This window comes from Pseudonaja textilis, chromosome 1 (assembly GCF_049901715.1).
Source record: "Pseudonaja textilis isolate UNSWEBS1 chromosome 1, rPseTex1.2, whole genome shotgun sequence".
NCBI lineage: Eukaryota > Metazoa > Chordata > Lepidosauria > Squamata > Elapidae > Pseudonaja > Pseudonaja textilis.
This window is the reverse complement of record NC_141990.1, coordinates 329,157,505-329,174,236: the sequence shown is the minus strand read 5'-3', so window position 1 is coordinate 329,174,236 and position 16,732 is coordinate 329,157,505. Positions and strand designations below refer to the sequence as shown.

Genomic DNA, 16,732 nt, shown 5'->3' with positions numbered 1-16,732 from the left:
AAGTTGTTCCACTGATTAATTGTTCTAACTGTCAGGAAATTCCTCCTTAGTTCTAAGTTGCTTCTCTCCTTGATTAGTTTCCACCCATTGCTTCTTTAGGTGCTTTGGAGAATAGTCTGACTCCCTCTTCTTTGTGGCAGCCCCTGAGATATTAGAAGACTGCTATCATGTCACCCCTAGTCTACACTAAACAGTGAGTTTACAACAGCTTTTGGAAATGTTTTTCACCACAAGCAACCTGCAAAGTAGAGCAATTCTACTAAAATATTCAAGAGGAAGGCAAGATTTCATTATCGCCAGCAAAATCCAAAATGCCCACTGAGTGGCAGCATAGAACTGGTTGTATTTTCACGTAGTCATCATCTGGATTTAAATGTATTCCAGATTTAAATGTATTCCTACCCTCAAGACCCTTGAGTTGCAAAATACATTTCCATATAGCAAGAAAAATTTAAGCAATCTTCACTGAAAATTTTAAGGCGCTGATAAAGTTATAAATGTTCAGAAAAAAGGGGGTTGAAGGAAAACATTAAAATTCCATGACCATGAAAATCTCCTGCGAAATAAGTTTACTCTAGCACAGATAACAAATCTAAGAATAGCTCCTGCTAGGTTTTTGTACATTAATCTTTGGTAGAAGGTAGGTTCTTCCAGATACAAATAGCCCTCGCTTAATGTCCAATCATTTAATGATCATTCAAAGTTATAATGGACTCAAAAGTTTATTTATGTCATTGAAGTTATGACTGCCCCCGCCCCCTACAATCACATGATCACACTTTGGATGCTTCCCAACTGGCCTGAATTTACAACTGGTTGCAGCATCCTATCGTCACATGACCATGGTTTGCAACATTTATTTTGCTAGGTTTCTGGCAGTTTCAGGCAAAAACTTACTTAATGACCATGCGGTTCACCTAACAATTATTTGCTTAATGACCATGATGACTCATTTTATGACAGCTATAAAAACTGTTGTAAAATTGAGTCAGGTCACATGGTGACCCACTTAATGACCACAATGACTTACATCCAAAATTCCAGGCTCAGTTGTGCTTGTTAAGCGAGGACTTCCTATAGGCAAACCCAAAATAATGCAATGGTGAGCCAGGGCTGCCCCCAAGTGGCAGTAGATAAGTCAGCTTTAGTGTAGAAGTTGAAGTTCCCAAGACTTAAATCTGTGGCATCTTGAATACCACCAACCTCAGCGTCACCTGAAAAAGCTGCTAGGGAGACAGGACACCTGCCTCTCCAAATCCAGGCTCCGTTCCTCCATACTTGATGCACAAAACTGGCCCTGGTGGATTGGAAAATCTAGGCTGGGAAATCAACGCCTCTAAGCAAAGTTAGAATCGGGATAGTTATATCATCATTGGGGCCAGCCCTTGGAAACTTCACCTACCCTAAACTTACATCAGAGACAGAAGTCCTTTTCTGGATAGAAACTGTTTCCTTCTCAACCTCTTTGGAGACAGACGCATCGTATGTTTTGGATCTAAAAGCAGAGGTAGAAACCAAATGGATCAACTGATATTTATTTACTTATCAAATCCATAACTGTTCAGAACAATCTTAAAAGTGGAAGATACCAAGCCAGTTTCAACAAACCTGCTTTGTTCACGCAATATCTTTTGATCGGTCCAGCAGTTACATGCACATAGCACATTAAGCTTGGTTGATTTTAACAGAATAACAGAGTTGGAAGGGACCCTGGAGGTCTTCTAGTCCAACCCCCTGCTCAAGCAGGAGAACCTGTATGCTTCAGGCCAAATCTTTTCTTAAAAACCTCCAGTGATGGAATCCCCAAAAGTGCTTTTCCAAAGGGCAACTGGACTTTGTTTTTCCTTGAAGATGTTTCATTTCTTATCTTAGAAGCTTCTTCACTTCTGAAGTTTCTTGGATGAAAAGCGAAATGTCTTAAAGAAAAAACAAAGTCCAGCTGCCATTTGAAAAAAGCACATTTGGGGCAACCACAGCCTGGATGACTGAAAATCTCAAGCCACTGAAAAGTTGCTCTCACGATCAGGAAAATTCTCCCTATTTCTAGGTCAGTTATGGCTTATTTAGACTGTAAACTCAGGCCTTTCAATAGTACAGTATATTTTCTGTGTCTCAGCAAAGATTAATCTAATAACTGGCTTAAATGGATTTCTCCAAGTTGGACTAGAGAGATCATCCACACTACTCATCCTACTTTTCCTCCCCATAGAGCAGTAATCCATGGCCAGACTACAATGCCCATTTTCCCCAGCTAGAATGGAGTAGCTGGCATTAATGGGTTTTCCAATCTGATTCAATTGGGCAGGGATCTTCTCTGCAAGGGCTACCCACACTCACCGAGTCAAAAGTGCATTGTGTTTATTTCGGAGATCCTCGGCGACAAACTCTTCCAGGCTGTAAGATTTTTTCTGCTCTGACATCTTCCTTTTGCTCTTTCGGTTTTTTCCGGACATGTCAGGGATGCAGCTGGGAGAAGAACAAGATTCAGTCAGCTGTGTCATTCGCTCCTCCCTCACCTCCAGCCACAGGTGGAGACCCACCTTCCTCATCCGGAGTCATTCCGGTGACTAACTGCCCGTCACCATCATCCCCAAAGAGAGCAGCTTCCACTGCGCCCATTACACAGATGATTCCCCCTAAGGCTCGGGTGCTATTGTGAACAAGAGCCTTCAAGAACGAGGGAAGGGCCGTAGAAATATGTTAAAACACATTAAATAATGAGAGAGCAGAATCCCTAACCGAGTCTTAAAAGGCCATCACCTGGATAGCGATTAAAAAAAAGTCACCCCGAATTGAACGGTGCTGCTGAAATAGCGAAGATAAAAGTTTTACGGCGGTGAAATAGAGAAGTCCCTTCTTTCTGCCCTCATTCGGTTTGGTTTTGCTTGGCTTTGGATCCCCTGTATCAAGCAGTTTCTCATCGGCCTGTCATTAATCCAAAGCAATTATCGTTCTATCTATTAATTGTGCATTCATAAGTTGCCCTGCCCCAATACAAAACCCTTAGATCTTGGCTGCCGAGCAGATGACAAGAATGGAAAACTACTGCAACTTGGGTGCAACTTGGCATGGCCTTTAACTCTCAATAAAGCATAAAACAGCAATTAGTCTAAGGAACCTCCATGCTCAGGAATAGTCTACCTTTGACTACCAGTTGTTTTGGATTAAGAAGGAATGATCATTCCCTTTGGTTTAGATGAATTTTTCATCTGGCCTATTGACCACTGCCAGATAGGACTGGACATGGGAAACCTTTACCTTTATTAAATCACATCTTCTTAGGAATGCCAATTCTGCTGATTTAGTCAAAGTCAACAGACCCCATGAAGCAAAAATGTTATCGTTGTTGATCTATGTTAGCTAAATAACCATAATAGCCAACTGGAATATCTATGTATGAAGCAGTCTACCTTGTAAAATGCAAGCAACAAAGAACGACTATAAGGGGAAATTTTGTTCTGCAGGTATAATGCTCACTATAGGTAGTCCTTGGCTTACCACCACAATTGTTTAAGTGAATCACACCGTCATTAAACACATCTGACTTCCTCCATTGACTTTGTTTGTCAGAAGTCAGCTGGAAAAATCATAAATGACAATCAGATGACCCCAGGTTGCTGCAACCATTGTAAATCAAGTGAGGTACTAATACCACTCTATAAATCCTTAGTAATACCACACCTAGAATACTGCATCCAGTTTTGGTCACCACATTATAAAAAAGATGTTGAGACTCTAGAAAAAGTACAGAGAAGAGCAATCAGGATGATTAGGGAACTGGAGGCTAAACATATGAAGAACAATTACAGGAACTGGGCATTGCTAATCTAGTGAAGAGAAGGACCAGGGGAGACATGATAGGAATCTTCCAATATTTGAGGAGCTGCCACAGGGAGGAGGGGGTCAAGCTATTTTCTAAAGTACTCAAAAGCCATATAAGGAATAATGGATGGAAACCGAACAAGGAGAGATTTAACCTGGAAATAAGGAGAAACTTTCTGACAGTGAGAATAATCAACCAATGGAACAGCTTGTCCTCGGAAGTTGTGGGAGCTTCATCACTTGAGGCTTTCAAGAAGAGATTGGACTGCCATTTGTCAGAAATGATGTAGGGTCTCCCGCTTGGGCGGGGGGTTGGACTAGATGGCCTACAAGGTCCCTTCCAACTCTGATTATCTGTTATCTGTTAAATACATTTTAAAGCTCTACAGAGAATAATTAAAACTGCCCAGAATATCATCAGGATCCAGCTACCAGCCCTGGATGACATCTTTGCATCTCGCTGTTTGAGGAAGTTGCACAACATTCTCAGAAACTCTTCCCATCCTGCTCACAAACTTTGTGAACTGTTGCCCTCTGGCAGAAGATAGAGGACAATTAAAACTCGGACCACATGTTTTCTGAACAGTTTTTACCCCAGAGCTATAATTGCACTTAACAATGAACTTACGGACCACCATCAGTGAGCTGTTGGACAGTATTACTTGGTCTGTTGTGTGGATGCTTGTGTGTTTTTAGGGGGCAAGGAATTTTGGCGGACGGGGTATGTTTGAGGATTGTTGTGTGTGCGTGCGTGTTGGGTCTGGTCTCTGGGTGTTATGTGAATTTTGTTGCATGTATACTGTGTATATGCATACAATGACAAAGAATTCAAAATACATAGCGGTTGCCAAGAGCACAAATTTTGATGAAGTGACTATGGGGATGTTCTGGCAGTCATAAGTGCAAGGGCTGGTTAACAGAATAACAGAATTGGAAGGGAACTTGGAGGTCTTCTAGTCCAACCCACTACTCAGGCAGGAAACCCTATATGTCATTTGTAAGTCCCTTTTTCAGCGCAGTTTTAACTTTCAACAGTCGCTAAATGAACGGCTGTAAGTCAAGGACAACCAGTGGTGGAACTTCCCAATTAGATATTCATGGTGCAAATATACAATTTAAGGAAGAGCAATATCAAATATTAAAAAAGTTGTAATTAAAAAAAAACAAAAAGACCACGTCATGATTACAAACATAAATATATGAACAATGCCACACAAATAAAGGGGATAAAAGAAATCCGGCCTCTGAATAATTTGGAAGATGGAATACCTATTAACTGGAAATTGCCAAGTGTTGGATGAGTGCTTGAGATGCTTTGCAAAACAGGATCTGAAACACAAATCCACCCAGTTGGGTAGCTTCCACATTCCTGAGATCCTTTGGCAAGCCCCAAGGGGTTTGTTCGCGAAGGAAGTTTGGCTGTAGTGTGGATGCACAGCTTCATTTACAGAGCTACCATGTTCCGCCAACTGGCTCGCTTGGCGATTAAGTCTGATCAAAGAAGCACTCTAGTCTCCTCCCAGAGTAGTGATTCCCAACCATGGGGACTTTTAAGATGGGTGGACTTCAACTCCCAGAAATCCCCAGTCAGCAATTCTGGGAGTTGAAGTCCAGCCATCTTAAAAGCATTGTTCTAGACTAGGGGTATCAAACTCAAGAGTGCTTAGATCTGGCCTGTGGGACTGGCCCGGAAATATCAAAGGACTGGCCCGCAGTGCCTCTGACAGCCAAAACAGGGAATGGGGGGCACAGCTCCCCTGCAGCTCGTTTTTGGTTGCCAAAGCGCTGCAGGGAGCTGTGGAGGCTGAAAATGGGGTCCTGGGGGCAATGGTGCGATTCAACTGGTGTAACAACCGGTTTGGTCAGCGCGCGCCAAACGTGCCCTCTGTGTGCATGCTCCGCATTTAAAAAAGCCCATTTTCAACGCTAACACTTACCTTTTACTACAGCCCCTGTGAGTAAAACAGCAGCGGCACAGCAAACTGCTTTGCCACATGAATCAGCTGTGCTCTAAAACAACGAAACAAAGCACAGGAAAGAGCAGGAGTGGGTGGGTGGGGCCAAATGCTCATTGCAACTACCGGTTTGCTCGAACCGGTCCGAACCACTATAATCCCACCCCTGGCTGGGGGCCTGCGTGCGGCCTCCCCCTGCCCTGTTTTGGCCGGCAGGGTGCTGCAGGAAGCACCCATACTTTCTCCCTCCCTCCCCGCCCCCCTTCCCACCAGCCCGTGAAGAACCACCATGCTGATCTGGCCCTCGAAGAAATCCACTTTGTCACCCCTGTGCTAGACAGTGTTAAATAACTACTCCGACCATTTCCAGCTGCCATAGCTACAGGTTCAGCCAAACGGCTCCCAATGGGAGTTAAGGTCCAGCTTGTCCAGAGCTGCCTTTAAATCAGCCTCAACACATCCTGGCAATCCTGGTTTAGCTGTGTTTTTCCATCACAGGGTCAAAATAAGCAGAAAGAGTTGGAACCTTCCATTACTGATAGCAGCCAAAGTGGGTGCTATCAGCAATGGAAGGTTATACAATAAATGACACATCTGCTTCCTTTCCTCTGAACTCAGGACAATAGGAGGCTAGATAACCCTGTTCCACAATGCAGGGACATCACATATCTCTCCAAAAATAGATAAGGCATGGATAACATAGCATCATATAGTATAATGAAACATCTGGGTGTATCAGCTATAGTGCTATCTCTTGTAACTGAGCTATGGATTTCAACCACTTGTACATTGAAGTTTATTTTTAAATTGTTTACAGCTCTAAAACTCATCTCATTTAGTTTTAAAAAGGCCCTAATTTAAAGAGTTAAAAAAGGACCTGAATTTTTCCAGGGAAAAAAGAATGAAAAAGGATGTGATTGCTTTTGCTGCTATCTTTCTGTGGAACAAAAAAAATGGTTATTGCTAAGGACTCTGCAATTCTGATTTTAAATGCTACATTCTGACTATTAAAAAATTGAGAGCAAGCAATTCACACAAAATAAGTAAATCAAAGGAGTCCGTTTCACTGAATGGGATGACTTTGAACCTCTCATTTTTTCTCAGTCATGCTTACCTTACAGGATTATTGTTGTGAGGAAAAAATGAGATGAGAAAGACACACACACACATAAAACACACAAGCAGCATAGTAGTTGGATCCTCTGATGCACAGGAAAGGTTTAAACAAGTCTGCTGCACTTCTCTCCAGTCTCATGCCCTTAAAATATAATGGATTTCAACTACCATAATTCCCAACCTACTTTGGATGGTTACCACACTGGGGAAGGTTTATTGCAATCAGATTCTGATTTCCAAAGCCCAACAGAAGACAATCTCTAGAGTCTACATCAGGGTCCACAAACTTGGCAACTTTAAGACTTGTGGACTTCAACTCCCAAAATTCTGCAACTAGCTATGCTGGCTGGAGAATTCTGGGAGTTGAAGTCCACAAGTCTTAAAGTTGCCAAGTTTGATCTTGTTTGATCTTGAAAAACCAATCTGGGTTGGATGTGGCCTATAACTGGAGGGAAACACCATCAAGTGATCCCATGCTAGAATAAAAACTCAAAAAATATTACAGAAAAATATGACACAAAATATGAGAGGAGCACTTCACTCCTTCATTATTGAACCCGTGCCCCCCTCTCTCTCTCTCTCTCTCTCTCTCTCACACACACACACACACACAAAATCCTTACATGAGTCATCAGTCTTGAGATTTCTAAGTCTGAGCCAATCAGAAGAAACTAAGCTGTGTCTACAGAGTGTGTGTGTATGTTTATACAGTTTTCCAGTTTAAGAAAACAAAACATCTACATATAAAATAAATCTGTACATTTAAAGTTAAATATTAAATCAATACGAGTAGTCCTCGACTTAACTATAGTTTATTTAGTGATCATCCCAAGTTCCAACAGCACTGAAAAAAGTGATGATCATTTTTCACACTTATGACCATGTCCATGTGATCAAAATTCAGATTTTTGGCAATTGTCTCATATTTATAACGGTTGCAGTGTCCTGGGATCATGTTATCCCCTTTTGCAACCTTCTGACAAGCAAAGTCAATGGGGAAGCCAGATTCACTTAACAACTGTGGCAAAAAAGGTCATAAATTGAGGAAAAATTCACTTAACACCTGTCTTGCTTAGCAACAGAAATTTTGGGTTCAATTGTGGTCGCAAGTCAAGGACTCTCTGTATTTTAAATCACGTTAAACAAGCTTCTTCTTTCTGTCAACTTGGCATTTCTTTCCTGATGAGAGAGAATTCTGTCAGCCGAATTTCCCTCAGAGCAATTGTGCTGAAGAAATAATAACTCTCTGAGTAAAAAGTACTGAAACAACAGAGTTCTGAGTAATCTTCTTTAGTGAAAGCTGAAACCTCTGGGAGTTGGGATTCAATACCAGCCATCATTTTTTCTGTCTGGGGTTGTGTGTGGTGATACAGGCTCTGACTTGTCAGAGCTCCTCAATTTTTTGCAAGCTCCAAGCATCCCACGCTGGGGAACCAATAAAAAGTCAGATTTTATATGCCAATGTGCATCGCCTCCAGGTATCTCCACAAGCTTGCATGTAAAACCGTAAAACGATTGTGATCTAAAATTAAACCACGCATAGCAAGAAGTGGTTTGTGGTTGAATGGGAAAGCCTTAATGCAATGTCTCTCAACTTTAAGACTCATGGTCTTCAATTCCCAGAAATCTCCAGCGAGCATGGGAGAATTCTGGGAATTGGAGTCCACCTATTTTATCATTGCCAAAACTGAGAAACACTGCTCTAATGGGTTAAACTAAAGGATGATCTAATCCAATGAGAGTTAAGTGTGTGTGAATGTGGTGGGCTAAAAGTAGGTGGAGTGGCTTGGGTTCGAGTCTCCCCCTCAGCCACAGAAGCATCTTGGGTGATTTTGGGCTGGCCCCTTCTGCTCAACCCCACAAGCAAGGTGGTCCAGGGATGAAGCTACTGGACAAAGAACAGGGAGACCCATTCAAATCCTCTTTTAACCCAAGAAGCTTCCTGAAGGACCAGTGACGTATTAAGCAGACTAAGCACGGGTTTAGGGCACCAGCCCCAAAGGGGGCACCACAAAGTTGAGAATATGGCTTTGTTTGTACAGCATGTACAAAGGGGGTGGCACCAAGATTTATCAGTGCTTTGGGCACCAGTGAGCCTTAATCTGCCACTGTGGAGGACTCAGGAGCTAATCCCTCTCATTTAATCCAACCTACCTTGTAGGTTTGTTGTGGGGAGGGAGTGCTATATAGATTGTATCCTCTACAGCAGGGATATAATTAAAATAAATCGATCACCCCATTTCTAAATGTTGACAACAACATAGCTTCAAGAAGCCTCGGCCCAGAAAGATAAGAGGCTACATCTGCACAGTAAGCAAGTAAGCATAATCAAGTAAGCACCCCAAGTTTATCCACTTCATCCTCCAGCACCCTCCCCCCACAATTTCTATGGCAGCCAGAAAGGATTCTTGGAGGCTGACATCCACAAGGAATGAATGAACAGCCTTCTTCTCCTGTGAACAGCATTTATCTTGGCAACTTTAAGGTATCTGGACTTTAAGTTGGCTGTAGAGTTCTGGGAGTTGAAGTCCAATCATGTTAAAGCTGTTAAAAGTTTAGAAACAGTGCTCTACAACCCTTTTTCTTCACCATGGACCCACTTTTAAATACCTTTTGTGGCCATAGATCATGGCCACCGACCCCCAAGACTGCATTCAAGATTTAAAGCACTAGACTGCATCAAATATTCACGGACACCCCCCCGGATGATCTGTGGTCTGTGGACCACAGATTGAAAACCACTGTTCTAGAATGTGAGATTCAGAGGAAAGCTGCCTCTGCACATAATGGCTCTATTGAGGTTCCAGATTTCAGCTCAGAAAGAATACAGACAATCAGTAAATGATCAGAGTTTCTAGGATCTGGTTCTGCTTTCTCCACATCATCTGGTGTCTTCCAGCAGGATTGGGCCTGCAATTCTTGGGATTTCCAATCAAAGCAATCAAAGATCTTGTGTTGCAGCGACCAAGAGGGTTGACCTAATTCCAATACATTAAAATACTGGGTGCTATCCTTGAAATTTTTCACAAAAATTATAAGTACAACACAAACTCAACCAAGAAACACAATTCAGAAATTCTTCAAAATGGAGGAGATATCTGTTTGGTCTAATTGTTAAGGCAACAGGCTAGAAACCCAGACAGTGAGTTCTAGTTGTGCCTTAGGTATGAAAACTAGCTGGGTGACTTTGGACTAGTCACTCTCTCTCAGCCCAACCCCACTCACAGGCTTGTTGTTGTTGTTGTGGGAAAAATAGGAGGTAGGTGTGTTGGATACATTCACTACCTTGAGTTATTTGTAAAAATAATAAAGGCAGGATACAAGCAAACAAACAAATAACTATAAACTTCAAAATTCCACCCAATTTCTTATTCTCTCATCTCTATTCTTTTTTTGTTGGTTGTTATTTCTGTTGTCTTTTTTATGTTCTAAATCATTTGTACACCACCTAAAGTTTTTGGGAGTCAGGAAGCCTATACATTTAATAATTATTAATTATACCTCACTTACTTTGGTCATATCATATGTGGAGAATTCATTGGAGTTAATTCCCATAATTGGGAATTCTAGTTATGTTTGGAGGAGTTAGCGGTAAAGGGAAACCAGGCCATCAAAAAACATGGTGGCTGGATGCTGACACTAGATAGAGTACAGAAAAACTCAAAGAAATAGTGCAAGATTGGAAGAGACCTGACCCATAAAATCTCCAAGAATCAGACTTGACTGAATGGATAACAGCCATCATCAATAAAATAAAGAATGAGGATAACCATAATACTGCAATAACTGAAGGGGTAGCACAACACAAAACATTCCTGATAAAGCTAAGCAAGGTTAGGCTTGGCTAATACCTGAATGGAGTATCAGAAAACCCCAGGTCTCAGACTGGGAAATTTAAAATGAGAAACAAATCCAGAAAATGGCAATTGCAAAGCACTGCTTCCTTTCTGCCCTTTTTGTTTCTTGTTGCTTCCATTGGTCTTGTTTTAATATTTTATGTCATTTTATAAACCAACCAGAGTTGCTGAGAGTCAGGAGGCATATACATTTTATATTCTGGTTATAAATCCAAAAGACAGCAATGACACAATTGTCAAGAAACTGTAGAGATTCTCAGTCATCCAGGTCATGGTTGTCCCAAAGGTGCTTTTTCAAGACGCAACTGAACCTTCTTTGTTTTTTCATTTGAAGATGTTTCGCTTCTCATCCAAGAAGCTTCTTCAGCTCTGACAGGATGGTGGGGAATGGAAGGATTTATATTCCTTGCAGACAGCTGGTCATTTGCATCATTTTAGAGGGTCCTTGAAGCACTTGGAGGTTTATCTGTGTCCTCAGATATAAAGACTTCTCTACAGACTTTTAGCTATTCAATTCAGGATGAACACCCTTTGAATGGTGTGGGAGTAGGAATGGATTTCCAGAGGAAAAATTGCAGACTACAAGAACCAGGAGCACTACTCAGGTTATCCTGAGGACACAGATAAACCTCCAAGTGCTTCAAGGACCCTCTAAAAGGATGCAAATGACCAGCTGTCTGCAAGGAATATAAATCCTTCCATTCCCACCATCCTGTCAGAGCTGAAGAAGCTTCCTGGATGAGAAGTGAAACATCCTCAAAGAAAAAACAAAGGAAGTCCAGTTGCCTCCAGAAAAAACACCTTGGGACAATTGTTAAAAGGGCTACATTGATATCTCCAGGTAGGCACCAAGCTTTAATCTCCGCTAGAGGGAGTTATATCTGAGTCCCGAAAGTCCTGAAAGTCAGTAACAGTTTAAAAAAAATACAATACAGAAAATGGAACAATCACTTAGGAAAATAAAAAGAATCTGCTTACTTACAACCTCAAAATGCTCCCCCCACCCCCGCCAAAAAAAGCATGCTAAGTAAAAAAAAAAAAAAACCTGTTGGAAAAGGAAATATTGTAATTGTGAGACCAACCTATAGTAGAGGTATTTAGTATTTTTTTTTTAGTATTTATTTGATTTTTCAATCGCTTACAAGATACAGGTATAAGAATAAATATAGTTTTGAATACATGAGATAGATACTTATAAGAAAAATAAAAAACAAAATCCCTAAGTCTTAAAAGTTGCCAAGTTTGGGGACCCCGACCTATAGTAAGCAGCACCTCCTTGTGGGATGAAGCAAACAGAGGATTCCCTCCCCCCCTTTACTACTCTATGTCTGAATGCCAAAAAACGTTAAGAATGGGATACATTTGCCGGGATGAGTGGATCGGACCACAGGGGCTCCCTTGGAAGTAGAAACGGGGTTTCTTTAATTGGGGAGTTTAAATTGGAGGGCGCCCCTCCGAAATCCATAGCGAAAGGGTCGCAAAGCGCCCGCAAGAGAGATCCTGTTCGGATTTGAAACCCCAGGGAAGCAGAACAAACCTGGTTAGCTTGCTGGGGGTAGTAGGAGGTCAGGAAATTAAGCTTGGCTTGATGCCTCAGGGTTGGGTTGGCTTGGCTTAAAATTGGGGATGGGGCCCCCGATCCTTAGCCAGGACAGCCGCGCGGTCTCCGGGGAAGACTGGAAACGGGACGGAGCGACCGCGGGCTCGCCTCTAGGGCGCAGCAGAAGAACCGGGATGCCCGGGAAGGGGTGGGGACGCGGCGGGTACCTGATTTGGGGTAAGGTGAGGCTGTTGCTGCGCAGGGCCACCCCCAGCTTCGCCATCCTGGACGTTTGGCCAAGCGTCCGCGACTATGATCGCGCGGAGCCGGTACTCGGGAGACGGGCAGGTCGGATCGGCAGCCTCTGGTTTTGCTCCGGACCGTCCGATCTTTTCCTCCTCCCCTTTTTCCGGACCATCCGATTTTCTCCTCCTCCCCTTTGCCTTCCTCCGCGGCTGACGCGGCGCCGCGGGAAAAAACTTCTTCGAACTCCGCCAAAATTCAGGAGAGGATCTTCTGGCGCCCCTCGCAGCTCGCGGGTGGAGGAGGAAGAGGACGGATTCCTTCGCTCGGCTTGCGTCTCTCGCCCGAAAATCGAGATCAGCCTTTTCGGGAAGCCGGAGAGCGATTCGGAATCTCTACAACTCACCGGAGTGACTCCGGATTGGCCGAAAGGAAACGGCGATTGCTAAGGGCAAAGGCGCCCCCTGGTGGTTTAGAAGAAATTGAAAGGAAGTCTAGGTTCGGCCTAAGCACTTATCCATGTCGGGCATCGTGGTTTATTTCTTAGTTAGATTTATAGCCTATAACAGATAACAGATAATCAGAGTTGGAAAGGACCTTATAGGTCATCTAATCCAACCCCCACCCCCAAGCGGGAGACCCTACACCCTTTCTGACAGATGGCAGTCCAATCTCTTCTCGAAAGTCTCAAGTGATGGCGCTTCCACAACTTCTGAAGGCAACTTCTGTTCTATGGGTTGATTGTTTCTCACTGTCAGAAAGTTTCTCCTTGTTTCCAGGTTGAATCTCTCCTTGTTCAGTTTCCATCCATTATTCCTTGTCTGGCCTTCAGATGCTTTGGGAAAAAAAGCTTGACCCCTTCCTCTCTGTTTGCAGCCCCTCAAATATTGGAATATATGTGATATATTTCCTTTGGTTGCTCATGGTGGTATATTATGGTGCTTTCTCTTCCCATTCTCCCTGCCTTCCCCAAACTAGAACAACAATCCTGATTATCTGTTTTAAATTAAAAAAACCAATCTTGCAGGGTAGGGTAGGCTAGGCAAAAAGAGTGTGACTACCAGCTTCATTAAAAGCGAAAGGTTGGTTAGTTCTGAAGTGGAAGTGGACTATTCCAAAAAATAAGAAATCTGATATTTCGTGAAGAGCTTTGCTTTTATAGATCCTGGGAGTCATCTGAGAAAATTATTTTGGGTAGAGAGCAGGACTTTAGCAGCTGGAGTGGGTTCGAGTGATGGGTTTTCTATTGAGCTGTGAAAATGTTGGTACTGTGAAAATGAAAAAATGAAGTATTCTATTTTTTATATTTATTATTTATTCATTTTATATAATTTCTATAGCCTGCCTTCTTAAGCAAGTGACTCAGGACAGCGTAAAATCATAAAAACATTTCAAAAGAAGTATAGCATAATAAAAGAATAAATAATACATGACTGACAAGGAAACATATCTAGAGGTATCAATATGACCAGTATTACTTAAAAAAAATTTCTTTCAGAATTCTTTCCCACTTCTATATTTATCAATATTTACTGAATTAATAATTCCAATCAACACATTTGCTGCTACCATCTCTTACAATTTTTTGATGGGAATTTAATATTATTTATTATTTTTCAACACAGGCTGGCAAATATTTGATTTCATGCATAACATGAAATTTCATAACAACCGGTTCTGTGGGCGTGGCCTAATTTGTGGGTGCGGTCTGGTGGTCGTGTGACTGGCTGGGCATGACTGGTATGTAAATATTATAAATATTTATATGAATATTGAATTTTTTTATTAAAAAAAAGAGCAACTTTTACCCAAAATCAGGCAAAGCAGACAGGCAGATTGAGTTGCTCACAGAATCACAGATTCATTCAGAGATCTGTGGGATCGCCTACCTGAGCCTGTCACATAAAATTTGCTTGCAAGAAAACTCACAAAATTAACTCACAACACACCATGTATGGAAATATTGATTTTTTTTTATTAAAAAAAGAGCAACTTTTATCCAAAATCAGACAGGCAGATTAAGTTGCTCACAGAATCACAGATTCATACAGAGATCTTTCTGCCATCGGCTAGCTGAGTCTGCACTGCTTCAGTCCTAAGGAAGGTCTAAAGTTTAGCTAGAAAGCAAGAAATCCGACAATTTCCTGCATTTCTAGTTAATCTAAATCTCTCAGCACAGCAGAACAGCTGATGGTTGGGGGAAAAAAGGAAAAATAGCAACTTAGCAGGCAAGTTTGCCAGGTAAGGAGTGAGTGGGCGGAGAGGGTTCCTGCAGGCCATGTGGGCAGCACAGCCTTGTGTTCCTGCGCAGCCTGGATTAATTGCTTTGGGGGGTGCTCTGGGGATGACATTTCTCTGCAGCCCACCAAAATTTTCTCTCGGACCACCAGTTGGCAACTGCTGGTCTGGAGCAGTGTTTCTCAACTTTCACAACTTTTAAGACATGTGGACGTCAACTCCCAGAATTTCCAGATTTCCCCAGTAAGATATGTGTCATCTTAAAATTGCCAGGGTGAGAAACTCTGATCCAGAACAATGTTTCTCAGCCTTCACAATTTAAAGATGGCTGACTGAGGAATTCTGGGAATTGAAGTCCACATATTTCAAACACTGGACTAGAGTGAGTAACAGAGTAAAGACCTGAGCTTATTGTATGTTAATATAACCCCTTATTAGGACTAGTTATATGAATCTTACTTTGAGTTGGGATTGTTCTATTTGTTTGTTTATAAAGGTAAAGGTAAAAGTCCCCCTCGCACATACATGCTATCGCTTCTGGCTCTAGGGGGTGGTGCTTATCTCTGTTACAAAGCCATAGAGCCAGTACTATCTGAAAATGTCTCCGTGGTCATGTGGCTGGCATGACTAAATGCCGAAGGCACATGAAACGCTGTTACCTTTCCACCAAAGTGGTCCTTATTTTCCTACTTGCATTTTTACATGCTTTCAAGCTGCTAGGTTGGCAGAAGCTGAGACAAGTAATGAGAGCTCACTCTGTTATGCGGCGCTAGGGATTCAAACCGCCGAACTGCTGACCTTTCTGATCAACAAGCTCAGCGTCTTAGCCACTGAGCCACCACGTCCCTGTATTGTTTGTGTGTATCCCACCTTTATTATTTTTTACGAATAATGCGTGGTCAACAAATCCAACATATCTTCCTCCTCCTATTTTTCCCCACAACAAAAGCCCCGTGAGTTGGATTGGGCTTTTCATAGTCCTCAACATACAACCAGGCTTTTCATGACTAAGGCAGGGGTAGAATTCACAGTTTTCCAGTTGCCTTCAACCACTGGACCAAACTGGCTTTGAAATTGGCTTCTGAATTTGAGGAGGCATTATAAGAATCTGCACTCCAGACCAGAATCATTAAACTCTGCAGCCAAATGCTGCCCATTGCAACAAAACTTCAGAGATACCTCATTGGAGCAAAACAAAGGAAATGTAGATGACCAGGCAGAACCCATGGGAGGGGTCAAGTGTGTCATAAGTCTTGAGTCCCTTTGCACCCACAAGAGAGCTAAGTTCAGCTCACCTTGAATTCAATGGACTCTTATGTCTACAGAGATTCTCAGTCATCCAGATCATGGTTGTCCCAAAGGTTCCTTTTTTCCCAAGAGGCAACTGGATTTTCTGGTTTTTCTTGGTAGACGTTTTGCTTCTCATCTAAGAAGCTTCTTCAATTCTCACTGGATGGTGGGGAATGGAAGGGTTCCCATTCGGTCAGAGCTGAAGAAGCTTCTTAGATGAGAAGTGAAATGTCTTCAAAGAAAAACCAGAATGTCCAGCTGCCCCTTGAAAAATACACCTTTGGGACGTCTTGACTTATCTACCACCAGTTTGCTTTCACCATCAGTAGTTCAGATTCTTGTAGAGAGCTTAAGCTTACAACAAACTTTCCTTTGAACTGCCTGGATTTGCTGATTTTTCCTGCCCTTGACAGGAACCTAAGCCTATGTCCCACAGTAGCCATGCAGAAATATCCACAAAGGAAAGTCCCAAAAAATCAAGATGGCACTCATGGCTTTGAAACCCCACCTTTTTTTTATGTACTAATGGGCAGGGCTTCAGTTATGGCTGCTGACTTGACTTTTCTGAGCCCTGCTCTTGGGAAGCCCTTAAGGCAGCATTCCCCAACCTTTCGGGGATGGTGGCCTTGTGCGGTGGGGGGGATGAGGGGGTAGATTTCCGTGAGGGCAGG

At 42.4% G+C, this 16,732-nt stretch overlaps 1 protein-coding gene and 1 long non-coding RNA gene across 6 annotated transcripts in view; one reads left to right on the top strand and one right to left on the bottom strand.

The window, feature by feature from the left end:
- LOC148128404 (uncharacterized) overlaps positions 1 to 16,732 on the top strand; it is a 93,957-nt gene that overhangs the window by 14,137 nt on the left and 63,088 nt on the right. The window lies entirely within an intron of this gene.
- LOC113435252 (GRAM domain-containing protein 2A-like) overlaps positions 1 to 16,732 on the bottom strand; it is a 50,593-nt gene that overhangs the window by 27,804 nt on the left and 6,057 nt on the right. For 2 of the 5 annotated variants that reach the window (XM_087922797.1, XM_087922800.1), the window contains exons 2-4: positions 12,518 to 13,093; positions 2,338 to 2,466; positions 1,414 to 1,495 (exon numbers count right to left, since the gene is read on the bottom strand). In XM_087922797.1, the coding sequence (XP_087778923.1) occupies positions 1,414 to 1,495; positions 2,338 to 2,466; positions 12,518 to 12,573 (267 nt within the window). In that variant the 5' untranslated portion in view covers positions 12,574 to 13,093. Of the gene's footprint in view, positions 1 to 1,413; positions 1,496 to 2,337; positions 2,467 to 5,759; positions 5,834 to 12,517; positions 13,094 to 16,732 lie in introns of those variants that run through there. The other 3 variants (XM_087922798.1, XM_026698939.2, XM_087922799.1) reach the window with 2 other exon arrangements.